General features: G+C 44.9%; 1 protein-coding gene across 2 annotated transcripts in view; it reads right to left on the bottom strand.

Moving 5' to 3' along the window:
• Nucleotides 1–24,429, bottom strand: part of LOC144818644 (17-beta-hydroxysteroid dehydrogenase 13-like) — a 377,312-nt gene that overhangs the window by 207,019 nt on the left and 145,864 nt on the right. For both annotated transcript variants that reach the window (XM_078676267.1, XM_078676268.1), the window contains exon 3: nt 2,353–2,460. In XM_078676267.1, the coding sequence (XP_078532393.1) occupies nt 2,353–2,460 (108 nt within the window). The remainder of the gene's footprint in view (nt 1–2,352; nt 2,461–24,429) is intronic.

Here is a 24,429-nt window from a genome sequence, read left to right as displayed (position 1 = left end):
ATACCAACAATACCACAAATGCCACCACCTATACCACCACCACCATTACCAATACCACCACCACCAATACCACCAATGCCACCACCACCAATACCAACACCACCACCCCCAATACCACCACCTCAGCGCCTCGCACTCACTAGTAATAGCAGGGGCACTGTACGAGGCCCAAGCTGCAGCCGAGTACATCCCTCCCTCCTTCCATGCCTGCCATAAAGCACAGCCTGCCCTGCCCCAAGAGGTGAAGCCATGGCCCTACTACAGCTGGAGTGTTTTTTATTAGTCCAAAGATAGCAACGACATTACGCAATGCCACACTGCACACTCAAATCACGAAGAGGGCTGGAAATAGCCCTCCCGCTCTTCCTCCTCAGCCATGACAGTGTAGTCAGAGAGCAAAAGGTGTTAGAGCGCTTTGTTAGTATTTCATATGTAACTCTCACTTCACACTTTGAGTCTGTGTAATTTACAACACTTACACATCTTCTTCACTGCACTATTTATCATTGCTTTGAATACGTCGTAGGCCGGTCCCTTCCTCTGATATTTACAATCTAACAAGCGGTCGAGAAGGCCATTTCACTAAGCGTTGTCCACAACTTGATTCTAGGGACCATGTCAAAGGCAGTCTTTAAGTCGATAAATGTGAGATAAAAACTGCCCTTGCCAATCACCTGTACCTTCCAGTGAATAAGGAGGAGTCTAAAGACCTGGTCCATCGTTCCAGTCTTTGATCTAAAACCGGACTTGGTACTGGGAAAGGATGGCTTCATCCTCAGTCCATGACTGTATCCTCTGGAGAAGGACTCGGCCAAAGACATTCTGCAGAGCATCAATCAAGCTGATGGGTCTATAATTGGAAGGGTCGTCACTAGCTCCCTTTTTATAAATAGGGACCACCTCGGCAGCCCTCTATGACTCATGGACTGGGGCTCCATTAGCTATGGCGTTTGCTAGGAGTAAAATGTGATGTGTCCAATTGGAGGGGTTGGCGAAAAAGATATCACCTGGTAGGCCATCTGGTCCTGCTGCTTTGGAGAGCACTATTTTGCTTATTGCGGCTTCTATCTCTGCTAGGTGAAAATACTCATCTTCTACAGAGGACCCATTTAAATCATCTAGTTCCACAGATGGGGTGACCTCTGGCATTGAATAAAGCTTTCTAAAGTGATCATGCCATGCCTGGCCCGTGATGTGATTCACAGGTGACCATGCGCCTGATTTACCCCCCCCAAGTGACTAGTTTCCAAAACAGATTAGTTTCTTTGGCTGAACATGCTTCCTTGAGCTGCTGCCAGCGCAATTCATCCCTTTCTAACTTTGCCTCCTGCAGGGATGCTCTGTAGGATGTCCTAGCAGTTTTTATAAGCGACTGGTTCCTATCTTTAATAGCTGCTGCTATGATCGATCTTTTTTGCCTACAGTATTTGGTATACCACGAGTATGGCTCCTTAATGGAGATGCTAGTCTGGTTACGCTATAGGCATCAGCCTGGAGCTCGAGTATGCCTACAGCTAAATCGTGTTGAATACCAATGATCTTTGCGTTGTGCAGGATTACCTTCCACCATTTGAAGAACTTTTTGCAGTTTGAGAGGATTATCTCTCTAGTAGAAGCCAGTGGTAAGTTGCCCCCTTGATAGTAAGGTGCCTCCCACAGGGTTATCAAAGTTAAGTATAATGAGTTGTGATTGCGCTCTGTGGTGGTGCCCACGATCATATCAACCAGTTCTCCCCACAGTTTCACCTCAAGGAAGTTGTTATCAATCCGAGACGGGCAACTGGCTCTGTTATAGGTATTAGCACCATGTTTATCTGATGGTGATCTGCCATTAACTGCCCTCTAACCATACTCTATAGTAGTGGTGTTAAGTTGGAGTGCCTGCTGCGTTCATCTCTTGACTGGAGGTAGGTCTAGTTGAGGGACTGCCCATCTATTGTCATGTTCTTCAATTCACGTTAGATCTTCTTTAGCCAGGGGTTCGAAGGTGCAGTTGAAATCTCCTGCAACCACCACTCTGGCATGAGGTGAACAGTTAACTAAACATACAGTGCTGAGATAGAAGATGAGGGCATGAATGCGAGACCTATTGCATTGAAAATGCTTATTGTAGATAGCAGGAAAAACCTAGTGCTGCGTACAGCATTGGATGTTTAAGGTGCTCTTACTGCTAAAAACTGTTCTCTGTGAAGCTCGATGCTGCTCTTGGGAAGTAGGATTGTGTTGTTTTATTTATTTTCTTTGTATCAGATCTTGCATCGTCTTTTACTTTTAGTCACTTCCGGAGTGTCAATATTCATTGTATCCACGTGTTGCAAATTTCCTGGGCAAAAGTATTTTGCAAGTCCTCACCTTTTCTGCTGCTTTGTAAATGTCTTCTCGCTTGCTGCAGTCCACCACGAACGCATGGGCGGCAGCCCCCAGCTCTTTGCATTCTGCGGCTGTTTCTTCAACGCCTTGCTAGAAAACCAGAAAAGAAAGACAGTTCTAAAGACCAATCTTGTGCATTGCCTTTGAAACGTGTCATGCCTTAGCAGCTTGCTTTTGCTCTTAGTGCTTTATTTATAAAAATCAACGGGGCAGCCAGTATGTCATGGGCTCAAGTGCAAGGAAGGCAACGGGCCCTGTGACCACTGTTTACATTGTGAAATATAGCAATAATCAGGGTTCAGTGGACCCCGCAGGCCTCTGGACCCCAGTGCCACTGCACCTGCTGCACCAATGGAAGTCACGCCACTGGTAAATACTTTTTTAAATTTTCTTTTTATAATTTATTTATACATTTTAAAAAAATACAGAGTAGGCAGACGTGAGTACAGACAGGGCACCATTACAAATGTACAGATGGAACAAGTATAATGAATTGGCGAAATAGGTCTGAATGCCAATAAAGCACAGTGGGCAAATAATCTATGCATATAAACAGTAGAGGCAATAATAACAATGGAAAGCATGTGATACACATAATAGCAGCCACTGGTAAATACTTAAATGCAGGAGCAAGCACTCCCGAATGCCGGGGTTGGGACTATCAAGGATGCTGAGTTTTGATCCACATCATGCATCTTTCTTCCACCATCCTACACTTCCTGTGTCTTCATCTTTCTCAAGCAGGTTCTTTACCACCCTCACTGTCTCCTGTTGTCATTGTTCTCCCATCATTCTCTCCCGCCTTCTTTTGACGTTTTTTTACTTTTTTCTCTCTTTCTCTGAGTCAAAGATTGATAATGAAGAAAAGGAGTCCTGGTTCCCTAAATGACTGCAGGTGCCACCACCTACAACCATCTACACAATTTAAGCACAGCATGTTGATTACTTAGCTAATTAGTGCACTGTTACTACGCTAATTAGTGCGCTCACCTGATGCAGCTTTGAATTTTCCCACCTCTTCCACTGCCCCCCGGTTAAACTTAAAGAAGACTGGATTCCAGCTAATGTTCATCAACCAATCAAACTGGAGATGGAGATGATGACATCTACCCATGCTTTGAGGTGACCCTACACAAGGCTAGGCCTTAATCTTTTCAGTCTATCCAAAATGCTGCTATTAGCCCTTCCCTATGCCCATTTTACTGCAACTCTGGGACCACATAACAATGTGGACGCACATCCGATACGCATATCAAATACATGTGTGCAACTCCTCAATATTTGTTACAAACATGCAGAAGTAGATTATAGCAACCCAGGCTTCAAATGTGCTGCTTGCGGTGTCAGTATAAGAACTACACAAGTCACTACATATGTGTGAGCCTACCCTTCCCTCTGTGTCACAGTTTGGCAATTGTTACCATGCTTAGCGCAGTTCAAGGTTGTGAATAGAAGCATATTCTGTCCTATTCATGATTTTTATGCCTGGCAACCCATGCTGAGGACCGCTGTATAACTATTTTCACCAAGCCATCTACCAAAATACAGTGCCTCATTGAGCTTTGAAGGGGGTAAGGAAGCTTTAAAGGATCAAAATACATAGTTTGGACCTTGTGGTTCATCAAGAGAACTTTGAAAGTGAGAGAAGAAAACAAAAAATAAAGATAGCTCCATCTAGATAATGCAGCCTAATTTTTACCTCATAGCATATATGGAATATTTATTTAAATGTCATGGACAAATGTGTAGAACAGAAGAATGAGGAAAGAAGCAGATTTTTCCAGTTGGCTATTAAGGAATGTCGCGATTTAAAAAAACACACGGAAGCAAATATTATGCCATCTCTAGTCTTGCTTTATTTTGCCAGAAGCCACAGAATAAACTACATTCACCAAACCACCACCTGAAACAAAGGAGGCTAAAAGAAAATCAATCAGCATGAGCACAAGAAATTGAGCGGCGATTCCTAACTCCACTTAATCTCTTGCTGCTTACCAATCCACAGAATTGTGTTTCACTGGGGAAAATATTGACTACTTACTTTAATGACTATTCTATCGGTGTGTGTGTTTACCTGATTTTAAAAGGCATATTTTTCTTCCGTCCTGGGGATATATTTAGCCCAGAGACATTTTAAGGCAAAGTGGGCAAATTCCCAGGGGCTCCACTTTTCGAGAGGCCTGCTGGTCTCTCTCTAAATCTATCTCAAATTTGTCAATGTTTCTTTCAGAACCTCTCTCCCTCTCTCTACCACTAACTCTGTCTCTCTCTAACTAGTGTAATTTTAAGGATTTTGGGCCTCCAGTATATTTATATTATTCAATACTGTTTGCAGGTTTGAATTGGCAGAAAATAGGCAATAAAATGTAACTTTTTCCCCGAACAGGGACTCACAAATATATCTGTCCTGCTGCCCCAAATATCCTTATGATGACACTGCTTGAGCCTTACTCTCAGCTGGCAATGACACACGGGCTGCACGCAGGTAAACCAGGAGGGTCGGAATGACAATGACCAGTCAGTGTTCAGATTATGGAGCAAAGGGACTCCAAAGAGTCGCTTTATGCGCTGATTACACAGCTTGACCAGTGGTTGTTCCAGTACCAATGGGCTTCTAAATAGAACATCAATTGCAGAATATCAAAAGTAGAATCAAAATGCCACCAATGAGGAATAACAGCAAGGGTATGCCTCCGAACACACTGGGAAATAATGAATGGATAAATGCCGGTATTACTCCAAAAATGTATTGGAAGCTACTGACCAAGCCAGTTCTGATAATTTTTTAATAAGTGCGCAATTTCGGCAGGGTGCAAAGCATTAAATATTTGGTGCACTAGCTTGCCGAAGTGTAATGGCAAACTTGTATTAGGCAAGGACTGTACTTCAATGGATGTCCTTGCAACCTGTTGTTCAAAGGTTTCTGAGATAGATATTAATGCCACCTCCTTTTGGAAAAATATGGCTTAGAGTCGGCTTAGCTTGCTAAAAAGTTAGGATGGAAGGCCACAATGTAGCTTCTGAGACCGTATGTGTAGTGGGAAAATGGACAGTATTTCAGCAGGTCACTATCTGGGAGACCGATAAATTATATGGGATCCTGGTCTTCATGAAGCAACAGTCTTGGTTGCTTAGCATTAAAGAGCTTCCATTTTAAAGGAAGATGATGAGTTGGAATATTGAAGGGGCTGGTATTTCTTTTAGATAACAAACCAAATTCGCTACTGAAGAATTGCTTGCGCTGTGAATGGTAACGTGTTTACAGACAAGTGAGTGACCACCAGAAAAGTCACATTCTTTTCCAGTAAAAAAGACCTCTTTCGCGGCTCGCTCACATTGATAAGAGAATGGGAGTGACCATAACTCATGAGTAAAGCTGCTCGCTAGGAATTTATATCTACTCGGGAAATGTGTCATGCAATCTGTGATCTGAAAGGTTGAAATTGGTAAAGGTACTATGCCATGTATCAGCCACACTATGGACGGTGTCTCTGCTATTGTGAGTGGGAGATGTTCTATCTTCTCGAGATGTAACATTTTGTATGTGGCATTTTTTTGGGCCAAGAGTCATTGTTTGCCTGTCAGACTGAACAGCAAAAGTAGCTGTGTAGAATTATGGTAACGCCATAGTAGGCAACCACATGTGAGTACCTGAAGTGTCAAGCTAAACTGCATTATAGCTATAAGCCGACTTTCCTCATGGTACAAAGAAGACATGTCATTTTGCATAATGTCTATAACGAATGACACAATGTTGTTTAGGTTGTAAATGCGAGAAGACAACATATTAATACTATTGTCAGCTACAGCAAGTAATTATCTAAATGATCTTGATCAATTTGTCTTAAACATGCTGCAGCTTCCATTTGTGACAATTTCAAAATGTCATTACATGTGGCATAAATAAATCTTTTTGAGAGTGGAGACTTAGGACCCAGGAGAAAATCTGATAGGTCCATGTCTTCTGAAAGAAGAGAAAGATGCTGTTTTACTGCAGACAGTGTGAAATGTTCCAACCATTGTTGGCGCAGTTTCTCCACTGAGTAGGAGGTGACAAATACCTGAATGTAGAGAGTGGGAATAATGTGGATCGGGGCTGCTTGCCTTAAACCCCAGTATGGAATTAAAAAAAATGAGCATACCAGCCATTTGTTTCCACTGGCCCCAATAACCACCCATTGGTACCTGAACATGTGGAGTTAAATGTACCATTATGTAACATACTATTGAGTTGTTCTTCAGTGTAATTTGTGAGTTGTTTGCCAATTATCAAATCGGGAAATGGAAGGAATATTAGGGGTATTAGTGTCTCCAATTTTTACCAGCCCTAGACACGTAGTCTGCTGAACTGTATCATTCAGAAAAATAATATGTCGTGCAATTAAACAGGCTTGGAACAAGGTGATCGGACCCTAAACTTGCCAAGGTTTGGTACCCCAAATCAATTTCTTAGTCGACTGTGTCCTTCTAACAATGGTATCCTTTCACAGCTAATTGGGTCAAAAATGAGGCTGCATATATTAGCTTAGTTATTGTACACATATATTTCTTTGATGGTGTAGGGACGAGATTGAAGTAATATGAATTCAGGTCTGATGCATCATATCCAGAAATATATGTAAACGTAGCCCTCTATGTTTTTGCGCTCCCTTGTGGGAGATTAGGACAATGTTCTCATTGTGTATAATTAAAAATTGTGCTTTAAACATTATGTTGATGTAAATAGTTAGGTCAATAAAGATGGTAACAGAACATTTCATCAAATAACTCAGAATTCAGGTACAGATGCTCTGATTCAAAAATTGTATAATATTCCAGCTCCGAGAACATTGTGTTTATAGTTTTGACATGCCAATCATCAGAATGTAACCCAGGTACAATTACATTACCCATTGAAACCCTAAATACATAAGGAATCTACAGTATTTTTGTCGATCTTACTATATCGTAAAGCACTTTATCTCAAACAATGCCATCAGCTACTGGAACAGCTGAAATGTGAAGATGAATGAGGTGCCACATCTGGTACACTTGAAATGTGAAGATGAATGAGGCGGCAACACCTCATCGATCAGTTCTGTGGCAGAGCGTTCTCGAAGGTAATGGCCATTAATCAGCAAGAAGAAAACCATCACAAATCCAGGCAAAAGGAATAGAAAAACCAAGGAAGGTGTTATCCAAACATATATCCAACAAGATTAATGGGTTTCAGGAATGAAAAGAAAACACAAGCCTTCGTAGGCGGAGTGTCCAAAATGGAAGAACTGTGAGAAGAAAAATCAGCTGATCCCACGTAATAACAAGAAGCTGTTCATTGAAAAACTGGTGCCACAGGTACAGTAATCGAATCTAAAAAATCCAAAAGAGGTGGATTGGTAGAAACGACATCAGCTGCACTAGATGCAGTAGTAAGTACAGAGCTCACTTTAGTTGTGTGGCTAGAATTGTAGCGGTATTGGGAATTAATTGAAGTTCATTCACCACCCCCTACTCATCCCAGCTGGGAGGAAACAGATTCGGTGGTGCTCACAAGCTGCAGAGGATTTTTCGGTATGGCAACAAGAGGAGTTAAGGGAACTACCAAGGACTCCTTGTGGCCAACTGTTAAGAATCTGCCACGTGATGTAATTTGATGTGGACAATGGATACAAAATGATTGTCTTTAGAACAAGCAAGAGGGGGCACAGTCACAGTTCTTGCATCTTGAATGCCAAGGACTAGCACCGGTGCACGGTATGATGGGCCTAACTCCTTTTCTACCTCAATACTTTCATAAATTAGATCACCAACTTGTGAAATCCAGTCAGAAGGTTCTGGCTTCTTCTTGATTCCTGCAGAGGCAGGCGTCTTTAACAGCTCATTGGCTTGGTCGTCACAGAAGTTTTGTAAGTCCTGTAAGACAGCACAACAATCATTTACGTCAAAGGGCGTGGCTGCGGCCACAATCTCTGGACATTTAAGGACTTGAACTTACATTTAAGTGCCAAAGAGGGCCTTGTATGAGGTCTGGCCACCCAGAGATCTTTCAGTGAGATTGCTATGTGCTTGTTGCTCCCCATATAGGTGGTGGATCCAACTATGCCCTGTACCGAAATCTCTAGCTGTTAAGGGCTGATTTAAGTCATGGTTCATCCTTTCCACAACAGAATTGCCCTCAGACTGATATGGAGAAGAATAATGTTTATCTACACTCAGGGTAGCCATAGTATCCCTATAAGCCTTAGCGGTGAACGCAGGGGTCTGATCTGAGTGGAATATAGAACATGCATGCAGTTGTGGTCTTAACCATATAGATATTAAATGATAAGTAGAATACATATCCTAGCTGACAAGATTGAAATATAAAGGCGGGCCAGTTCAAGAGCCCATTCAGCCACATAAGCTTGTTTGACTTTCTCAGGGACAAGCGCAGAGAAGGACAAAAGTATGACATCCTCACCTTGCGGGGATGTTTGGATAAACTGTGGGGGGCAAACAACCTTTGCTAAAAGAATATCATATGATACAGTTAAGTTTTCCCAGAATATTACTTTAATATTGCAGGGACTCTATTTGGAAACAGAACTGTGCCTTGGGAGAACAGTACGTCAGAATGTACCGACTGAGTCACACTAGTACCTCAGTGACCGTGGCCGAAATTCGACTAGCTCACAATGCCTCACCTGCACTCCTAACCTTCCAGAGTGACAGGTGTTTTTGGCAAACCTAGAATAGGAACCTCTAGTTCCAAAGGAAACTGTGGAACAGCCCACCTTTCGTTCTCACTCATGCATGTCCATAGTAAACAGAAGAAAGGCACAAAGGAAGTTTACAATATATTTATTGAAACTATCGTAGTCTAGTTTGAAGCAGGTTTTCTGAGATTAGTAAACAAATACAACTAAGAAAAGTAATTAACATTACTAACCAACTATATGCTATAAACTGCCTGATCATGCAACTACTATATCTATCTTAGCCTATTACCACTATGTGAGCACAGGGATATATTAGTAATCTCTGGGATTAGAGCTGAATCCCATTCCTAGTGTTTGTAGTTAGGTGATCATCATCACAGGTGTAAACTCAGTTTGTTCCAAGACCTGTCCCTCTCTTGGAATTCTCCCCTCTCACCACCAAGGGATTGAGACCGTTTATATTATGGAAACTGTTGTGTTAGAGAATCAGCAGCTGTGCTACACTGTTTTGTCTAGAAATGTTATGAGATATTACTGACTAGACACAAGACAAGCATTTGCAATGCAATAGGTCTCGGGTTAATTAAGTTTGAGCTATTGGCATTGCTAAATATTGCAACATCAACTGTAATATTCCATGCAGCACAAGAGCAGTGATGAATGTGTTTGCCCGTGCATGTGTGTGTGTGACACATTGTGCACGGATCCATGTGTGCGCGTTTGGATGTGTGTGTTGGCTTGAGAGCGTGTATGCCTCGTGTGTGCATGGATCCACGTGGCATATCTAATCAAACTTTTACGTGTTTCTGTGTGGCATTGAGTGTGCGTTTTTATGTAGCCAAATGGAACCATGTGCAATTGTGTGGGCTGCGTGAGTGCCTATATATGTGTGTATGCATCTGTGGCCTTATATTTGTGTTTTCAGCGTGTTATAGCCAAGACCTAAAAAAGCAGCAAAAGCACAAAAGAGGAAGGAGAATTTGAAAAAAACGTGAAACTGTGATAAAACAGAGAAAAAGAACCGGCAGGAGAGAGATAAAGAGGCAGGAAGTGTAGTGGGGTGGAAGAGAGAGGAAGGCTGCCCAAAACACTCAGCCCAAAACTGTCAATTCAGGGGTTGCATTGGAAGCAGGCATGATAAGAAAACTACCACCTCAATGTCTCAACAAGGTATAGTGGGGAGAGTGTGTGTATTTAAAATTGCTGCAGGACATTTTTTTTTATAAAGTCAGGAAATCAACAGTAAAACCCTCCGCAATAAATTTAATAGGTCAAAAAATGTCAAGTCACACACTGGTCTGTTCAAGACCTTGGTTTCTCCAAATTGATTGATTTCCTTTTTGTAGTTTTATGTAGCACCGGCTCAGCCAAAAGGTATTGAATGGCTTTAAACGAGCACCAGTTACATTTCATGAGCAGAGGGAGTTATTTGCCCCAAATCACAGGATGTTCAGACTATGCCGGGCCCGGGAGTCATCTACAGAAAAGATGACATGCTCTGAACATGAAGAGACTAATGTAAGGCATTAAAAAATACACTTACTTTTTGACACCATTGCTGGTATCTTTGGCATGAAGACCAGTGGTAATGCTGCATAAAAATGAACACACACAACATATCAACTACCCCAAATGCAAGCAGCCAGAAGTCACATGTTATTACTAAACATGGGCCCGCCCAAGACAGATCGGCTACTGGAGAACCACCTAAACTGGTCTGGTGGCCTTTGATCTTTGGCTTTAATGGAAAACAGGCTGAAAAACAATCTCTCCCCGTCCCTGCATCCTCGCCTTGCTACTCTTGCAAAGACTTCACAGAAGCAGTGGGCCCAATGCGACTTCCACCTTTCTTATTGCCTCTGGTCCTCCTAAGAAGGGGCTGTCATATCCTTCTTCTGTCCCACCTGAGGACTGTAGACCCTTGTGAGGTCGAGCAAAGAAAATCAGCCTTTCTACAGGTGCCTCCCAACAAGAACCAGCGGACCGTGCGCCCGTGGTTAAGAAACTGAATACAGCACCTTTACAAGAACTTGGCAAGCACCCTATGATAAGCCTTACAATTTCTCTTCATATTTTAACGGAAACACATACGCGGACAACCCAGCTAGTGATCTTTCAAGGTGCATAGTTATACCAGAAGCCCAGAAGAGACACACACCCGGGGGACCACACCATAAAAAAGCCTAGGACAGGAGTAGGAGGGGGCGAGAGAAGGAATGGAGCGCAAAGTACTGTCATCTACACTGAACAGGAAAAGCACAGGAGAGGGCAGAGAATGGAAGGAAGAGAGACTCAATGGAGGGTCCTCGGAGAAAGGAGAAGATAGCAGAACTGAAAATATGAAAAGGAGGGATGAAGAGCTGAGGAAGAGGAACAGAAAGAATAGAAATAAGGGTGGGAGGATGACACGAGTGTAGGCGCTGATAGTGCTGGAGAAAAATGTTTTCATTTCCCACATATCTGTCTACATATTAGCCCCCAGTTCTAAGAAATCAATGGTGTCGCACAGGGTAAATCGTCCACTTCTTTTTGGGTGCGGGGCCTACTTTTGATCCCAATCCAACCCTGGCCACAGACCCGCCAACTGCGTAGAACGAGCCGCTCTGCACAAACTGTAATAATATGCACAGAATATCCCAAGAACGGTGTCTTTACGCATTAAACCTTTCAAAAGGCACCTCGTTTAAATGCTTCTCAGATACGCTACGCAGCTGGAAAAACTCATTAAGTTGGAAGACAAGCAGAGTTCTACCCACGGCCATTGGTTAATACAAACAGCAGGTTCCCTTCCGCCCGCGCCCAGAAATAAAGAAAGGCAACAGTAAAACATTTTTTTTTAAAAGACGACTTCGAACCAGCATTTCTTTGGTAGTAGTCAAAGAAAAAACAAAGAGTTTTTATACCGTGATGCGTAATTCTACACAGCTCAGTCCCTGCTACTGACTGCGTTTGGTTGTCTGTAAGTTAAAAAAGAAAACGGAAATCTACGCACCCACCGGAAGTCAGGCAATGTCGCCTGTGACGGGGGCGGGGCCGGGTACGGACCGGAAGAGGAGGCATGCGTATCGCGGCCCGGGGCTCCTGTGAGCAGTGGAGAACCCCGGGCCCGCCAGCAGGAGATTAGGCGACTGTTGCGGGGCTCCCTTGACCAAGAGGGAGCCCCGTGAAAGGAGAGGTGCAGCGGCGGAGTCCCCCGAGATTGCCCCGGTAAGTTAGAAAGGGCTGGGGGGTGCGGTGTGCGGTGTGCGGTGTGCGGGCGGGGGGGGGGGAGGGGGGCAGCACTCGTGTGTCTGTGTGCGTGTGTATGTGTGTGTGGGAGGCTGTATGTGCGTGCGTGCGTGCGTGCATGGGCGCTTCTGTGTGTGTGTGTGTGTGTGTGAGAGTGCGCGTGCTCGTTTGAAATCGCCTCCAAGGCGATGCGCGCGGCCAGCAGTGTCTCCTGGAAAGGAGACACGGCAACAATAGGCTGTCGGCGGACACGCGCTTCCGCGCGTGCAGCCGAGACCTAAAAAACAGTACATTATGTTGTTTGACCTTGTACAAAATATTCAGACTAAATACCTGAAACAGTGACTGAATAACAAATAATATGCATAGCATGTTAAAATAATATTTCATCACAAAAGCAAATGCATTATGTGTGTTTGTGCAAATAATATGCACAGCGTACTAAAATTATATCTTCTCGCAAATTGTGCAAAGCGAAGGCAGCCTAAAGCTGCTAATACATGCAACCAAGGGAGAACCAAAGTAGGCCCAGAAGGGGAAATACCACACCATCAATTCTTTTTGTCTCCGAGATTCCATGCAGCTTGGCTACAGAGCATATGGGTGCCAAACATAGGAGGGGCAGGGATGGATATTAGTCCAACACACGTCTTCTCTATGTGACAAAAATCAAAAGCAAAGAAAGAGTGTGATGTTCCAGAATAATCTTGGGAGACTAGCTTATATTAAAGCACTGAACCTGACCCAGTCATCAAGGAAAACTCCTTTCTAGGAGCACAAGCCCTCGCCCACCAATGGAGGCATGCTTCATCATCCGGCTGTGCTCTTCATTGGACCGGCGCTGCAATACAAATGGGCCCCTCAAGGGGGCACTTTACCGGATATCTTTTTGCATTTTTCCTTTTCTATCTAGTGACTCAATTCTAATGACTGGTGTGTTTCTAGGAGGTGTAGATTGGTGATTTATTACTGTTAAAATTGAACTATTACTAGGCCCTTCAGCGACTGAAGCTCAAGTACTTCAGACACGACCTTTTAATTCAGATATGGTGCATTTATATGTGAAAACAAAAAAGATTTATTGGTGGCTAGATCACTTCATGAAATCTTCACTACTTCTCCAGATTTAGAATTAGATGCCAGTCATCTAGAATGGGGAGTTCAGTGTGGCCAGTATTCAAGTGATGGACGATGGTCCAAGAACGAGTCCTTAATGTACATAAATTGTTTGGAGCTTCTTGCAGGCTTTTTTGCAGTCCACAGCTTTACGAAAGGGGAACAGCTGAGCTGTCCTTTGCCTCATCAACACCATCATAACAATCATTGGCAAAGCCAATAGGTTTGCCTTTGTGACAGGTATTGCTTTATTTTAATACAATGTTCTGTGATAGAACATGCTGCTATAAAGTTTTTTGTTTAATTTTAGATGATGCTTTAGGTAAGGTAAGGTAAGGTAATACTTTATTGTACAGTTAATTAAAACCATTACAAATCATCATCAATAAAAACAGTTACCTGTTTCAAGACCGACATGACAAATTACGATAATACTATGGTAAACCATAAGTAAAAACTGCTATTAAAATAATAAAACTAAAACTATTAAAATGTGGGTAGAGTATGAGATTGGCCTAAGAACTGACTCGATTCTGTTCTGCCAATAACAACTTTGCGGGGGCGGCCCTCTGCATAGGTTGGGCTAACTTGCATTCCCATTCAATCCAGTTCATTATTGAAGCCCTAGGTGCACCTGGGCCACAAGTGATGATCCACCACATAAACTTATGCTTGCTTAATCTGGCCCAAGAGAGAATTACCACATGTACTACAAAGAGAGCAAACAATAGGGTAGGAAGAAAAGAAAAAAGAAATCCCAATAATGCCCTTGAAACAGCACGAACAATCGGTTGCTTGAGGAACAAAAAGTTTCAGAAAGGCATCTAAGCCGTAATAATTTAGTTCTTAAACTCTGACCATTAACTGTTCAAGTTTTAAAGTTTATAGCAGTAAAGCTCAATGAACACCAAGATACCAACCAGTCCCTTGCTGCCATCTGGTTACTTTGGCTCCTAGGGTACAAAGATTGCGCTGAGTTCCGTCACTGTCCCTCCTGCTTTTCCGCTTAAGTGAGGCAAAGCATTCTTCATGAGGATTTTAGCGCTAGATTCTGCTCTGCAACCAGTCCAATTTGACTTTTTTATTCATTCTTTCACTTTATTAAGGTGAGCTTCTCCAGCTTCAAGATATTTTACCAGCCAGCAACTCAGTTGGACTTCATCATCGGAGAAGCATGCCAGGACTGCTTGCCTGCATGACCTTATCCGGTTTTGATTAAATAGTGGTCTCAAAAGGGTCCAGCGATCTTGTAATAGAACCTTGAAGATGGTGATAATGTGTACAATATTTTCTTCGCCGTTACCACAGAGGCGGCACTTTGCTGGTGTTGGGGGCGCAGCCAAGGCACCAAATGGTTGGCAGAGGGCAACAGTCCTAAGCGAAATTTTAAAAACTTCTCTTTTGTCTTTTTTTGTGAAGCTGGTCTGAAGATATGTTTGGGGCCCGAGTTTGGTGTAAGAGTGTATAGTAAACCAGCCGTGTGCACACTCCGCCAGGATGATGCTTTAGGAGCCTAGATTGTTTTTTCTAATGAATCTGCCAGATAAATTAACCAATCCATCCCACGTATGATATTATTGCGCAAATAAAGTTGCATATTTTATCTCGTTTTTAGCTAATGGATAAGCTGGGCAATTACTGGTGTACCTGGGAGACTTCAAAGTATGAATGCACATTTCAGTTTTGGTGTCTCCCTAACATATGGTAATCTTGTATTATTCACACTGTTTACGGTACGGCCCCTTCACTGTTGAAATTTTGGCAACTGTTCAAGCAAAAGATAAGATCCCTTCCCTTTGAAAACCAGCAAGCTTGTAACAGTATTTCAAGAATAGTTGAGTTTATTTTTACTATACTGTGCAAAGCAGATGCGTTAGCCTTAGGGCTTTTGTGGCGACTATTATTCATGCCGCAGTTCTTCTATGGACTTAGTAGATAATATATTTTTGTTTTTGTAAAATTACACCTATTTGGTGTTTTGTGACAAATTTACATGCACGTAAAAACTAGCACTAATATGGGGACAGGGAGTTGCGGAACATCCTAAGCTACCAAGTTTTAAACTGGGGAACCATGTTTGCTCAACATCCTTTTATTTTGGGAAAAGCACTTAATTTTCCCGTGCCTACCAAAGAAAAATAAAAGAAATATAAATGTGAGGGACAGATTGAGCACTTAACATATAATAATGTTGTGTAATTCACACTGTTTAAGGCCACTTCATTGTTGAGACTTCGGCAACTGTTTAAGCAAAAGATAAGAGCTGTTCCCTTTGAAAAGCCAGCCACCTTGTCACAGTATTTCAAGAACGGCTGCGTTTTTAGGTTGAGCCTGGGCTGCGCATGCGTTGCTCTTCGAGGCATGCTGTACTGGAATATGGACTTGAAGCTCTGCCCACTCTCTGCTTAACTTTTCAATTGGCTCCTGTTACAGTCCTTTCTAAATGCCATCTTTTGATTTGTAAATAAGCTTAGTAGTCCCTACTTAGTACTGCCTTGTCTGCATTTCTAACTTCCCATGAGGACTGGACCTTTTACTGTGTTGTTACTTGGTGTGTTGTATTTACAGTCGGTGAGCGCTATTTTTAAACAAGCATTGGCATAGCCAATAGGTCTCGCTTGTGGGACCTTATAATTTTTTTGCAGCACAATATCCTTGTAACTAAATACTTATAAGGTCCCACAAGCGAGACCTATTGGCTATGCCAATGCTTGTTAATTCTGGTACACAAATGACCTAGACTTAGCTTGTTTTCTGTCACCGTTCAGCGATCTAAATGTACAGTAGTGAAAGTCCTTGTTTTGAAACGTTTGATTCTGTATTGCATTTTTCTTTTTTCTTTAATAATAATTACAGTTGCCTCTTGCTTTTCGTGTTCTTCCAGACTATTGTGCACCCTTTTTCAAAGTTCTCCTGTGCCTCTCTCTCTCGGTGCCTGCTGTTCCCAGAGCTGACAGGCTTGGCCCCGTGGTAAGCTTCCCTCCCTCAGGCTGCAGACAACAGTTTTCGGAAGTCAGCACTTGAGTGAAGAAAGGTTTTCTTGTCCAGTGGTTTTCAAAGAGAGTGGCCAGACCGAGACGCTGTATTGTGCCCTCGCGGGGCACGCGGGTACAAAGAGCTACAAGGAAAGCGGAATAGCACCGCTGTAAAGTAAAATCCGACCCTCCCCCTCCGAGAGCAGCCCAGCTTTCTGTTTCCATTGTCTGGCTTCGGTGTCTGATGTAATGTAAAGTAAGCGACGTCCACGGTTACTTTGTGGGCGAGCTGCCCTAGAATCCAGCGGCCAATAGCTGGTCCAAGCTGAATTGTGCATGTGTTAATACCCCGTCTTTTGTGTGCTATTGCCGATACTGGTAATGTAAAACCACCGTTCCCATATGCAACCACGAAATGCTACTGCAGGTTTAAAAAGAAAACGTAATACACAAACCATGTTTACTGTGTGTTGACATGCCACGGACCACAATTAAAGAATCACTTATTCATGTTGCTATGTACTCAACATATTGAGATGCCTCTCTGGGGAAAAGGCAAAAGGAGGAGTGCTGCTACGGGCTGGGGAGGGGGAGGAGAAATGAAAGGAAAGGCTGTGTTTGTGGGGGAGAGAGAGGGGAGGTGCTGGTGTGGGGGAGGAGAAATGAAAGGAAAGGTTGTGTTTGCGGGGAGAGAGAGGGGAGGTGCTGGTGTGGGAGGGGGGTGGTGCTGGTGTGCCGTTTGCGAGAGCGAAAGGGCGGGATTACGCAGAGAGGGTACTAGCCTCTAACCCCGTAGCAAACAGCCTAATCCTCGAAACTCGCGTCCGTTTGGCAAATAAAAGAACGGGCGGCAAGGTAATATGTCCCGTAGCATACTCGGGAAGTCGAGCGGCTTAAAGAGCCAGCATATTCAATAGATGGAGCCGGATACATTTCTATTTAATTATTTAACTATTTATATTTAATATTTTATTGTAAATAAAATAGGTGAGGTGATGGGAAAAGGCAAAAGGAGGAATGCTGCTACGGGCTGGGGAGGGGGAGGAGAAATGAAAGGAAAGGCTGTGTTTGCGGGGAGAGAGAGGGGAGGTGCTGGTGTGGGAGGGGGGAGGTGCTGGTGTGGGAGGAGTGCTGCTACGGCAAGGCTGTGTTTGCGGGGAGAGAGAGGGGAGGTGCTGGTGTGGGAGGGGGGAGTTGCTGGTGTGGGAGGAGTGCTGCTAGGGGAGGAGAAGCCCTGGCCGTGAATGCTCGTGCATGTTTGCTCACGTGATTCACGTGAACTGCAAGAAAACGCCGGGCTGAAAGCCCTTAGTTTGAACAGGATTTTGCCGACATGAATTCTCGCTCCGCTCGATGCGCATGCGCGCATCGATAGGTCGCGAGACCTAAATAACTTTATCCTATTGTACACAGTATATGCTTTCCTGCAGGAGACTGCTTCTCAACTCTCTGCTCCTCATCACCCCGGGGGCCTTTTAAACTCTCTCTCTGCTGTCTGCTCCTCATTGCCCGGGTGCTGTGCTTAATGTATCAGCAAAGCATAGCGCATGCAAACAATGGAGGCCTTCCTCGCTAATGCCACTTTTTTTAAATGTATTCTGCTCGCTTCTTTTTTTAAATTATTTATAGAGAAACCAGCATCTAGTTTACAATATGCGCGGCCCTTAACTTTCCATCTGAAACCTGAAAGAAAATGAAGAAAATCTTTGCCCTAAGACAGGACAGAGGGCCCCTAGCTAAGGCTTTTCTTCTGCTGGGCGCCGTGGAGATGCTGTTAGCTGCTGCTAATAGGCTGCAGCAGCCCCAGCTCCAGTTCCAGACTCTCTTGGCTGTCCCCTGGAGCAGGGCAGAGAGCCAGGGCGTGGCATTAAGGGCCTGAACTGAGGCAGTACTCAGACCCTGGCCTCACTCTCTCTTCTATATGCATGCAGGGGCAGGATATGGACATTATTCGCATATGAGGGACCTGTCCTTGACCAAAAAGGACGCTTGCAACCAGAGCTTCACTGTAAAGAACTTGCCTCCCCAGAGTTCCCAAAGGGGCAGGATAGCGGGTGAGCATCAGCTGAGGAGCGGTAGTCCCTACAGCCCCTGCCATATAGAGAATTGGCCCGAGCAGAGTGCCTTAAAGCCAAGTGCAAAACAAGTCAAGGCACTTGGTAAAAATCCCAGGCCGCTGGTTTGCTGCTAATAGTGCAGGCCCATAATGAAGGGAGGTCCCAGCCTGTGCGTTAGTGGAAAATAAGCAACATAGGGCTGTGCTTGGAAATCTGTAGGAAGCTTGCAAAGGAGGGCAGTTGGTGAAGGGAAGTGTGAAAATGTGGTTGAGGGTAGCCTGCTCCAGACGTGTAGGCAGTGTCAGCACAAGAGGCCTGAAGCGGGAGCCACCGATGCCTATGGCCACACCAACCTTTCACAACCTTTCACTTTAATGTTGGCCACGCCCTTTCATTAGATGCTGCTCACTGTAACCTGAATATGGGAGCAACAGCTAAAGCAAGGGGCGCGGCCACTATAAAAGAGGTCTTACATTTGCGTGAGTTTGAGCTATTGGCATTAAAATAACAATGCCTTTTATATATGTGTTGCGTTTAAAGACACATAAATAAAAGGCATTGTCATTTGAAATGCTTATTGCTTAAACGCTTGCAAATGTGAGACCCATTGCATTAAAAATGCTTCTTTTTTAGGTCTCGGCCGAGACCTATTGCAGCCAAGTTCGCTCTCAAGGGAGGATAGAGCGGTGCACGAGCCTACCAGGGTCTGTGGACGCGCACACACACACACAGGCAGGCACGCGCCAGACACACATAGACAGATAGACAGACAGACACACACACGCACACACACACACGCACGCACACACACACACTCCCTCTCTGCCCACTCCCTCTCTGCCGCCCCCCCTCTACCACCACTCACCGGGCACCTTTCCGTCCGTAGCGGGTCAGTCATTGCAGCAGGCAGACTCGGTGTCTTCTCCGGCGATCTTCAGCTGATGTGCACGCCCACGCTGCGTCTCGTGCGCGCCCACCACGCTGTTTCGCGCCCGTTGATCCTCAGCTTGTGATTACTACTCCTTCTAACCCGGATTTTAAATTACTATTTCTTGGTTCTCTAACTCCACTCTGTTGATTCGTAACAAACTGATATTCAGCACATTTCACAGTCTCGCTTTTGCTTCTCATAAATATAATAAGATTATTTTAAGCAAATGTCTACCCTTCATTTGGTCCTGTCCCTTTTGCGCTTCGGACTATAGAGTTTTAGAAAGTGTGGTGGAAGATTCCATGATATCGGGGCGCCAACAGTGCGGAACCTGGGTGTCATAGACATAGAAAAAGACTGCCCATGTGCAAACCTGTGTGCTGAGTGCAGAGTGTGAGTGCAGAGTGTGAGTGCAGAGTGTGAGTGCAGAGTGAGTGTGCAGAGTAGTGAGTAGTGAGTGCAGAGTAGTGAGTGCAGAGTAGTGAGTGCAGAGTGCAGAGTAGTGAGTAGTGAGTGCAGAGTAGTGAGTGCAGAGTAGTGAGTGCAGAGTAGTGAGTGCAGAGTAGTGAGTAGTGAGTGCAGAGTAGTGAGTGCAGAGTAGTGAGTGCAGAGTAGTGAGTAGTGAGTGCAGAGTAGTGAGTAGTGAGTGCAGAGTAGTGAATAGTGAGTGCAGAGTAGTGAGTAGTGAGTGCAGAGTAGTGAGTAGTGAGTGCAGAGTAGTGAGTGCAGAGTAGTGAGTGCAGAGTAGTGAGTAGTGAGTGCAGAGTAGTGAGTGCAGAGTAGTGAGTAGTGAGTGCCGAGTAGTGAGTAGTGAGTGCAGAGTAGTGAGTAGTGAGTGCAGAGTAGTGAGTAGTGAGTGCAGAGTAGTGAGTGCAGAGTAGTGAGTAGTGAGTGCAGAGTAGTGAGTAGTGAGTGCAGAGTAGTGAGTGCAGAGTAGTGAGTAGTGAGTGCAGAGTAGTGAGTGCAGAGTAGTGAGTGCAGAGTAGTGAGTGCAGAGTAGTGAGTAGTGAGTGCAGAGTAGCGAGTAGTGAGTGCAGAGTAGTGAGTAGTGAGTGCAGAGTAGTGAGTAGTGAGTGCAGAGTAGTGAGTGCAGAGTAGTGAGTGCAGAGTAGTGAGTGCAGAGTAGTGAGTAGTGAGTGCAGAGTAGTGAGTGCAGAGTAGTGAGTAGTGAGTGCAGAGTAGTGAGTAGTGAGTGCAGAGTAGTGAGTAGTGAGTGCAGAGTAGTGAGTGCAGAGTAGTGAGTGCAGAGTAGTGAGTAGTGAGTGCAGAGTAGTGAGTAGTGAGTGCAGAGTAGTGAGTGCAGAGTAGTGAGTGCAGAGTAGTGAGTAGTGAGTGCAGAGTAGTGAGTGCAGAGTAGTAAGTAGTGAGTGCAGAGTAGTGAGTGCAGAGTAGTGAGTAGTGAAGTAGTGAGGGCAGAGTAGTGAGTAGTGAGTGCAGAGTAGTGAGTGCAGAGTAGTGAGTGCAGAGTAGTGAGTAGTGAGTGCAGAGTAGTGAGTGCAGAGTAGTGAGTAGTGAGTGCAGAGTAGTGAGTGCAGAGTAGTGAGTAGTGAGTGCAGAGTAGTGAGTGCAGAGTAGTGAGTGCAGAGTAGTGAGTAGTGAGTGCAGAGTAGTGAGTGCAGAGTAGTGAGTAGTGAGTGCAGAGTAGTGAGTAGTGAGTGCAGAGTAGTGAGTGCAGAGTAGTGAGTGCAGAGTAGTGAGTAGTGAGTGCAGAGTAGTGAGTGGTGAGTGCAGAGTAGTGAGTAGTGAGTGCAGAGTAGTGAGTGCAGAGTAGTGAGTGCAGAGTGGAGAGTAGTGAGTAGTGAGTAGTGAGTGCAGAGTAGTGAGTAGTGAGTGCAGAGAAGTGAGTAGTGAGTGCAGAGTAGTGAGTAGTGAGTGCAGAGTAGTGAGCAGTGAGTAGTGAGTGCAGAGTAGTGAGTAGTGAGTGCAGAGTAGTGAGTGCAGAGTAGTGAGTGCAGAGTAGTGAGTAGTGAGTGCAGAGTAGTGAGTGCAGAGTAGTGAGTGCAGAGTAGTAAGCAGTGATTAGTGAGTGCAGAGTAGTGAGTAGTGAGTGCAGAGTAGTGAGTAGTGAGTGCAGAGTAGTGAGTAGTGAGTAGTGAGTGCAGAGTAGTGAGTAGTGAGTGCAGAGTAGTGAGTGCAGAGTAGTGAGTGGTGAGTGCAGAGTAGTGAGTGCAGAGTAGTGAGTAGTGAGTGCAGAGTAGTGAGTAGTGAGTGCAGAGTAGTGAGTGCAGAGTAGTGAGTAGTGAGTGCAGAGTAGTGAGTGCAGAGTAGTGAGTGCAGAGTAGTGAGTGCAGAGTAGTGAGTAGTGAGTGCAGAGTAGCGAGTAGTGAGTGCAGAGTAGTGAGTAGTGAGTGCAGAGTAGTGAGTAGTGAGTGCAGAGTAGTGAGTGCAGAGTAGTGAGTGCAGAGTAGTGAGTGCAGAGTAGTGAGTAGTGAGTGCAGAGTAGTGAGTGCAGAGTAGTGAGTAGTGAGTGCAGAGTAGTGAGTAGTGAGTGCAGAGTAGTGAGTAGTGAGTGCAGAGTAGTGAGTGCAGAGTAGTGAGTGCAGAGTAGTGAGTAGTGAGTGCAGAGTAGTGAGTAGTGAGTGCAGAGTAGTGAGTGCAGAGTAGTGAGTGCAGAGTAGTGAGTAGTGAGTGCAGAGTAGTGAGTGCAGAGTAGTAAGTAGTGAGTGCAGAGTAGTGAGTGCAGAGTAGTGAGTAGTGAAGTAGTGAGGGCAGAGTAGTGAGTAGTGAGTGCAGAGTAGTGAGTGCAGAGTAGTGAGTGCAGAGTAGTGAGTAGTGAGTGCAGAGTAGTGAGTGCAGAGTAGTGAGTAGTGAGTGCAGAGTAGTGAGTGCAGAGTAGTGAGTAGTGAGTGCAGAGTAGTGAGTGCAGAGTAGTGAGTGCAGAGTAGTGAGTAGTGAGTGCAGAGTAGTGAGTGCAGAGTAGTGAGTAGTGAGTGCAGAGTAGTGAGTAGTGAGTGCAGAGTAGTGAGTGCAGAGTAGTGAGTGCAGAGTAGTGAGTAGTGAGTGCAGAGTAGTGAGTGGTGAGTGCAGAGTAGTGAGTAGTGAGTGCAGAGTAGTGAGTGCAGAGTAGTGAGTGCAGAGTGGAGAGTAGTGAGTAGTGAGTAGTGAGTGCAGAGTAGTGAGTAGTGAGTGCAGAGAAGTGAGTAGTGAGTGCAGAGTAGTGAGTAGTGAGTGCAGAGTAGTGAGCAGTGAGTAGTGAGTGCAGAGTAGTGAGTAGTGAGTGCAGAGTAGTGAGTGCAGAGTAGTGAGTGCAGAGTAGTGAGTAGTGAGTGCAGAGTAGTGAGTGCAGAGTAGTGAGTGCAGAGTAGTAAGCAGTGATTAGTGAGTGCAGAGTAGTGAGTAGTGAGTGCAGAGTAGTGAGTAGTGAGTGCAGAGTAGTGAGTAGTGAGTAGTGAGTGCAGAGTAGTGAGTAGTGAGTGCAGAGTAGTGAGTGCAGAGTAGTGAGTGGTGAGTGCAGAGTAGTGAGTAGTGAGTAGTGAGCAGTGAGTGCAGAGTAGTGAGCAGTGAGTGCAGAGTAGTGAGCAGTGAGTGCAGAGTAGTGAGTAGTGAGTGCAGAGTAGTGAGTGCCGAGTAGTGAGTGCAGAGTAGTGAGTAGTGAGTGCAGAGTAGTGAGTGCAGAGTAATGAGTAGTGAGTGCAGAGTAGGGAGTAGTGAGTGCAGAGTAGTGAGTAGTGAGTGCAGAGTAGTGAGTAGTGAGTGCAGAGTAGTGAGCAGTGAGTAGTGAGTGCAGAGTAGTGAGTAGTGAGTGCAGAGTAGTGAATAGTGAGTGCAGAGTAGTGAGTAGTGAGTGCAGCATAGTGAGTAGTGAGTAGTGAGTGCAGAGTAGTGAGTAGTGAGTGCAGAGTAGTGAGTAGTGAGTGCAGAGTAGTGAGTGCAGAGTAGTGAGTGCAGAGTAGTGAGTGCAGAGTAGTGAGTAGTGAGTGCAGAGTAGTGAGTGCAGAGTAGTGAGTAGTGAGTGCAGAGTAGTGAGTAGTGAGTGCAGAGTAGTGAGTAGTGAGTGCAGAGTAGTGAGTGCAGAGTAGTGAGTGCAGAGTAGTGAGTAGTGAGTGCAGAGTAGTGAGTAGTGAGTGCAGAGTAGTGAGTGCAGAGTAGTGAGTGCAGAGTAGTGAGTAGTGAGTGCAGAGTAGTGAGTGCAGAGTAGTAAGTAGTGAGTGCAGAGTAGTGAGTGCAGAGTAGTGAGTAGTGAAGTAGTGAGGGCAGAGTAGTGAGTAGTGAGTGCAGAGTAGTGAGTGCAGAGTAGTGAGTGCAGAGTAGTGAGTAGTGAGTGCAGAGTAGTGAGTGCAGAGTAGTGAGTAGTGAGTGCAGAGTAGTGAGTGCAGAGTAGTGAGTAGTGAGTGCAGAGTAGTGAGTGCAGAGTAGTGAGTGCAGAGTAGTGAGTAGTGAGTGCAGAGTAGTGAGTGCAGAGTAGTGAGTAGTGAGTGCAGAGTAGTGAGTAGTGAGTGCAGAGTAGTGAGTGCAGAGTAGTGAGTGCAGAGTAGTGAGTAGTGAGTGCAGAATAGTGAGTGGTGAGTGCAGAGTAGTGAGTAGTGAGTGCAGAGTAGTGAGTGCAGAGTAGTGAGTGCAGAGTGGAGAGTAGTGAGTAGTGAGTAGTGAGTGCAGAGTAGTGAGTAGTGAGTGCAGAGAAGTGAGTAGTGAGTGCAGAGTAGTGAGTAGTGAGTAGTGAGTGCAGAGTAGTGAGCAGTGAGTAGTGAGTGCAGAGTAGTGAGTAGTGAGTGCAGAGTAGTGAGTGCAGAGTAGTGAGTGCAGAGTAGTGAGTAGTGAGTGCAGAGTAGTGAGTGCAGAGTAGTGAGTGCAGAGTAGTGAGTGCAGAGTAGTAAGCAGTGATTAGTGAGTGCAGAGTAGTGAGTAGTGAGTGCAGAGTAGTGAGTAGTGAGTGCAGAGTAGTGAGTAGTGAGTAGTGAGTGCAGAGTAGTGAGTAGTGAGTGCAGAGTAGTGAGTGCAGAGTAGTGAGTGGTGAGTGCAGAGTAGTGAGTAGTGAGTAGTGAGCAGTGAGTGCAGAGTAGTGAGCAGTGAGTGCAGAGTAGTGAGCAGTGAGTGCAGAGTAGTGAGTAGTGAGTGCAGAGTAGTGAGTGCCGAGT

This window comes from Lissotriton helveticus, chromosome 2_1, assembly GCF_964261635.1.
Source record: "Lissotriton helveticus chromosome 2_1, aLisHel1.1, whole genome shotgun sequence".
NCBI lineage: Eukaryota > Metazoa > Chordata > Amphibia > Caudata > Salamandridae > Lissotriton > Lissotriton helveticus.
Note: the sequence above shows the minus strand (reverse complement) of the source record. Positions and strands in the feature narration are given on the sequence as shown.